General features: G+C 43.6%; 1 protein-coding gene across 1 annotated transcript in view; it reads left to right on the top strand.

Moving 5' to 3' along the window:
• Positions 1-1,653: 1,653 nt before the first annotated feature.
• LOC118595264 (coiled-coil domain-containing protein 170-like) overlaps positions 1,654-6,081 on the top strand; it is a 44,984-nt gene continuing 40,556 nt past the window's right edge. The window contains exon 1 of the mRNA XM_036205637.1: positions 1,654-1,791. Within this exon, the coding sequence (XP_036061530.1) occupies positions 1,654-1,791 (138 nt within the window). The remainder of the gene's footprint in view (positions 1,792-6,081) is intronic.

Below are 6,081 nucleotides of genomic sequence, written 5' to 3'. Positions count from 1 at the left end.
GCTTTGTGCTTTTACTTCCTTAGTCAGGACAATAACCACAGGCCAACTGCCACTCTGAGAGGGTCCCTGCCTTCCCTGCTCATCTGTGATGCGTTCACCTAGCAACGGTCTCCGTGACATGCAAACATTCTACTGGTAGTCGTGCAGGACGCTCACTCATTAGGGTGTCTCCTGGGAATTGATCTTGGATTCGAGGTTTTCTTCTGATCGTGATATGGTAAAAAAAGTAAAAATATACTATGTCATGTGAGAAAGTAAGACACACAGAGATTATGAGGGTGGGTTTTCAAAGAGTTAAAGAGAGTAAGCTGTAACCTTAGATAATCTTAGATAGAACTCAGCTTCCATTAAAAAAATTAATTACGTATGTGTGCATGTGTATTTACCATGTGCACCTGTGGTGGTCAGAGGACAACTTGTGTGTCTCTGTGTGTGTGTGTGTGTGTGTGTGTGTGTGTGTGTGTGTGTGTGTATACATACACGTATACAAGAACATATAACACAGCATACATATGGAGGTCAGAGGACAACTTCCAGGGGCTGGTTCTCTCTTACTAGGTGAGTCCTGGGGATCAAATTTGGGTCTTCTGGACTTGGTGACAAGCACCTTTAGATGGCTGAACCATCTTACTGGCCTTCTTTCTTCTCCTGAACCTCCATAAAAGAAATCTCTAAATAATAACCAGGCCCCTGAATACCCTTCCTTGTGTGGCCTGCTGCTCCAGTGTATTCTGATCTGTGCCTTCTCTCTGCTTCAGACAGAGTGTCTGTGTTTCTTTGCATATTGGGATGCGCTTGTTTCAGTGCTTTGAAAGAAATACCAGGATCCTGGGAGCACGGGGCTGCAGAGAAGGCTCAGTGATGAAAGACACTGGCTTCTCTTGGAGATGGCCCGGGTTTGATTCTCAGCACACACATGGCTGCTCACAATGGCCTATCACTTCAGTCTCATGAGATACAGTGCCCTCTTCTGACCCTTGAGGGTTCATGCACACACACACGATGCATATAGACACTTAGGCACACACACATACACATATTATATATATATATGGAACCTGGAAACACCCAGCCCAGACTCTGACCTCCAGTAACTCTAGCACACTCAAGGACTTTGGGTTTGGTTCTTAACACTGAAAAAAAAAAAAAAAAAAAAAGTAATGTGAGGTTACGTTTATGCTTTCCTCTGGGGTTTAAAGAGCTCTATAAACTATTGTATGCACATTATCAATTCATAGCTGAGTTTTTATGGTTTAGCTGTTTCTTGAGTGCTATAGTTGCCATTTCTGATAGACTGAAAAAATTGAAAATGAGGAGAATTCACAGGTCATAAAACTGTAATTCATGCGTAGCATGAGGAATGGTGTGTGTGTGTGTGTGTGTGTGTGTGTGTGTGTGTATTCCAATGACACTTCAACTATTCTACACTCTCTTCAGAAACTAGGTCCACATTGTCTCCAAGAAACAGGTTCAGCAGGCAGCGCCTCCTGAGGCCTGACTAAGCCCGAAGACACCACTGGAACATTCCAGCAGTCTTTGTGGTTGGTTCTGCACAGGCCTCATCATCTCTTGCTGAATGCTATACAGAAACGTCCCTTGGAAGCACCAGGGTCACCATCATTGGGTCTGTTTCATGTTTCCTGTGTCTCCAGCATGTCAAGGCCACTCCAGTCTCTAACTCACTCAGATCCGGGGAGGCTTGCTAATAGCCAAACCAAAGAGGCCTGTGAGGTGAAGCCATCAGAAGCCAGGCACCAATCACATCTATCAGCTCGGGAAAATGTCCCTGTGGTGAGTTGTACTCTGGTATTTTGTCCCCATTTTCAGAAGGAAGTGAAATATCATTTGGGTACTGTTGAGAGCTAGCCTAAGAAAGGGAGGTTTATTCCTGACTGCCCGTTTGCTGGTGTACTTAGCATGTCTTTGCTAGTGAAAGATACAAAAGATAAATTCAGGGTTCTGTTGGCAGTTCAGCTGGATGACCTGAATTTGCTTCCTTCCACAAGGTGGAAGGAGAGAACTCACTCCAGAAAGTTGTCCTCTGACCACCACACACAAGCTGGGGTACATGCCCCATCATACTTACACAAGCAAATGTCTCAAATAGTATTGAGGACCAGCCTTGATAATCTTCCTCCCAGGGGCCCAGAAGAGAAGCTACAAGCAGCAAGAATTATTTTCAGGAAAAGAATCTCAGTACACAGAGTTCTTAGTCCGTCTGCTTTGTCTCTCTGGGGTAAGATCCTATCTACACAGCTTCAGTTCTGTTCTTGTGCCTAGCTCCTTTCTTGCCTGATTTTTTGCTTTGTTTTTCGAGACAGGGTTTTTCTGTGTAGCTTTTTGCGCCTTTCCTGGGACTCACTTGGTAGCCCAGGCTGGCCTCGAACTCACAGAGATCTGCCTGCCTCTGCCTCCCGAGTGCTGTGGTTTAAAGATGTGTGCCACCACCGCCCGGCTTCGATTTTTTTTTTTTTTTTTTTTTTTTTTGGAGCTGAGGATTGAACCCAGGGCCTTGCACTTGCTAGGCAAGTGCTCTACCACTGAGTTAAATCCCCAACCCGCCTGATTTCTCTCTACCTTCATCTGCTGTCCCCTCTAAGTTCTGTCTTAATTCTCTCATCTTAGTTCTGCCCCATCTGGCTCTTCCTCGTCATCCATCCCATTCTTCTAGTTCTCCAGTCAAAATCCTCCCTCAGTCTCTGAGGTTTACAGTTGTATACCCATGCAATAGCAGTGCTCTAGCTAAAGCAAGCTCACCAGGCTTGAATTCTCACAGGGTCATAAAGGCAGACAAGAGTTTTCCTCAGGCAGTGACCACCAAGCTTTCTTTTACAACCCAAAAGGGGAGTGGTAAAGGAGAAGGTCAACTAAGAGCTAATATCTGTTAATATATCAAAAAGAGAGTTTATGTGCTCAACCTACATTCCTAGAGGTGGTTAGGTAAAATGTTAGGAGTCTATAATGTTAGTATAAATGAAATAAAAGAAAGGAGAGTCTGAGCTTAATTTACCTTAATTCAGGAGATCCTTTGGCCTTGGATGCTTGATAGGTATTTCAGATAAAATACACTGTATGAGTTCTTGGAAGCATATACAACATACAAGAAAATCATTGCAGGAATCCGCTTATATATATACAAAAGCTAAAGTATCACCAAGACTTCTTAAGCCACGCTTGACCTTCGGAAAAGTCCTTGACCTTTCCAAGCAGTAGCTTTTGTGATAGTAGCTGGATTCCGTTACATTTCCCTGTGGCTTGCAGCACACATGTAAAAATAAATAAATACAAGGTTAAACAACATTTCACTTTCTTTGTTTTTTTTGAGACGTGGTCTCACTGGATAGCCCAGGCTAACCTCACATTTATGTCTCCTCCTGCATCCACCTCTGAAGTGCTAGGATTGTAGGTGTGAGGCACCATACCTAGCTCTTTGATTTGTTTGAGACTGTACATGACTGACCTGACATTATGTAGTCAGGTAGTTCTCACACTTATACTGATGCTCCTGCTTCTGTCTCCCGAGTGCTGCGATTACAGGTCAGCCATCACTTTGTAAATTATGTTTATTGTTCATGCGTGGCAGCCATAGGACAACCTGTGAGAGTCAGGTCTCTCCCTCCTCCGTGTGGGTCCCAGAGACAGGTCATCTGGCTTAGCAGCAAACCCCTGTACATGCTGAGCCATCTAGTGCCCCCTCCCCTGCCGATTCCTCAGTGTAACCCCAGAACAAGAAAAAGTGGAACATCTGAATCTCAGGAAACCTCCAATAAGCTGTGCGTTTGCCTTTTTGGTAGTTCATGTTACCGGTGCCCGTGACTCCCAGTCCAAATGAAAGGCCTGCAGAGGATCTCTGGTCATTATTTTGCAGATGAGGAAACACCACCTGGGAGCTACCACACTGATTTAGTAGCGACTCCAGATGGTCCAATTCTGTCTAGTGCACTATGGTACATCTGGCTTTCCGGGGCCAGTTTCATGGCCTTAATGGAAAATTTTTCTGGAATTGAAGTATGTTCTCAGAGCAGGTGATAGCTCTTCCATTGATGTTTTGAAGAGCACCAGAAAGGTCCACCCAGTCTTGATCTTCTTATTGCTAGAGGATGAATCCTGAGCTGAGTGTTGGAGAGATGCAGAACAGACATTTCAGGAAGTATTATATTTTCTCCCCATGGTGGCTTTAAATGAAGACTAGCCTAGTTACTGTCTTTATTAGGAAAAGAAGCACATTGCATTAAAAATAAATAATAGAAGCCAAGTACACAAATATGAACATGTCATGATGAAAACCATTATTTTGTAAATTAATTAAAATTTTCAACTAAATAATACAATACAAAATGATACTGTCTTTAGTGGCTGGATTATTTTCAAGTGTTTCAATGCTCCTAAATATGTCTGGGAATTTAAAAAGCACTTAGTGTGGTTGGATAAATAGCTCAATTAGTAGAATGCTTGCCTGGAATGCAGACAGCCCAGGGTTTGGATCCTCAGGTATGGTACACATGCCTACAATCCTAGCATTTGGGAATCAGAGGCAATTTGGTCAAAAATTCAAAGTTATTCTCAGCTATATAGTAAGTTTGAAGCCAGCCTGGGCTACATGAGACCTTGTCTCAAAACTAACAAAAACAGGACTTTGCCATTTTCAATATTTTATAATTACTATAAACAGTATAAAGTTCATATTAATAAAGTAGTTATGATCTTCTTTTCTTTTTTTTTTTTTTTTCAAGACAGGGTTTCTCTGTGTAGCTTTGTGCCTTTCCTGGAACTCCCTCTGTAGCTCTGCCTCCTGAGTGCTGGGATTAAAGGCGTGCGCCACCACCGCCTGGCAAGATCTTGGTTTCAATTAACTTTGTTTAACTATGAAATCATACCACAAAATGCCTGCCTTTGAGACCCAGATTTCAAGCAACATACTGCCATGCATAGTGTTGTCTATTTGTCATCCCAGCTGCTTGGGAGGCTGAGTCACCAGGAGGGCCACCAGAGCCGACAAGTATGTAGCCATCCTAGGCAATATAGTGAGTCTCTGTCTCAAAAGTAAAATAAATGGAAATAGTACATTTTCTCTGGGAGCAGGTATACTTAAGATCTAGTTTGGGTTTTAAATATAATAATACAGACTGTAAAATTGTCATCTTGTAGATTTTTTTGTATTTCAGGTTATGGAGATGCTAGGGACTGAACCTATAGTTTTGAATCCAGTCAAGTGCTTTGCCATTGAGCTGTGTCCCATGTTTGTATATTTAAAATCTCCCCCAGTGCTGGGGATGAAGTGCAGCCCCTCACAGACTCCAGGGGAAGGGCCTGAGCAGCTCACTAACCCCACGTTTTAATTTCTTTTCCATCTGAGGCATGCCTTGCTGTTGGGGCCCAGGATGACTTATAAAACTCTCTGTGGGGGTTGGGGATTTAGCTCAGTGGTAGAGCGCTTGCCTAGCAAGAGCAAGGCCCTGGGTTTGGTCCTCAGCTCTGGCAAAAAACAACAACAACAAAAAAAACCCTCTCTATGTCAACCAGCCTGGCTTCGTACTTGTGACAATCTTTCTGTCTCTGCCCCCAGGAATGCTGGGATTATAGTGCGCGCCACCACAGCCAGCTTGAATTCTTTTTTTCTACATGTGTGTGTGTATGCATGTTTGTGTGTGTGAATGTGGGAACATACCTGCTGTGGTGCTCCTATGGAGTCAGAGGACACCGTTGGGTGTCAATCTCTGTTTTCTGTCTTGTTTGGGACAATGGGCTTTAATCATCTCTCCACCCCCATCCTGCTCTGCCTGGTTCCTTAAGCCTCCAGCATTCCCCTGTCTCTACCTCCCATTTCCCCAGAGGAGCACTTGAATTACGGGCTCCTGCTACCACGCCTGGCTTTGTATGGAGATTTGAACTCAGGTCCTCACCTTTATCCTACCAGGGTTTTTACCCATGGAACCATCTATCCAAGACCTAGAATAATTTTTTATTTTCCACAAATGTAACCCACGCACATAATTTTGTGTCAATTCCACCACAAATAATGTATCACACTTAAAATTTTTTGAGTCAGGGTACGTGTTGCCCAGGCCTCAAACTTGCCAC

Source organism: Onychomys torridus, chromosome 14, assembly GCF_903995425.1.
Source record: "Onychomys torridus chromosome 14, mOncTor1.1, whole genome shotgun sequence".
Lineage (NCBI taxonomy): Eukaryota > Metazoa > Chordata > Mammalia > Rodentia > Cricetidae > Onychomys > Onychomys torridus.
This window is presented reverse-complemented; position numbering and strand designations above follow the sequence as displayed.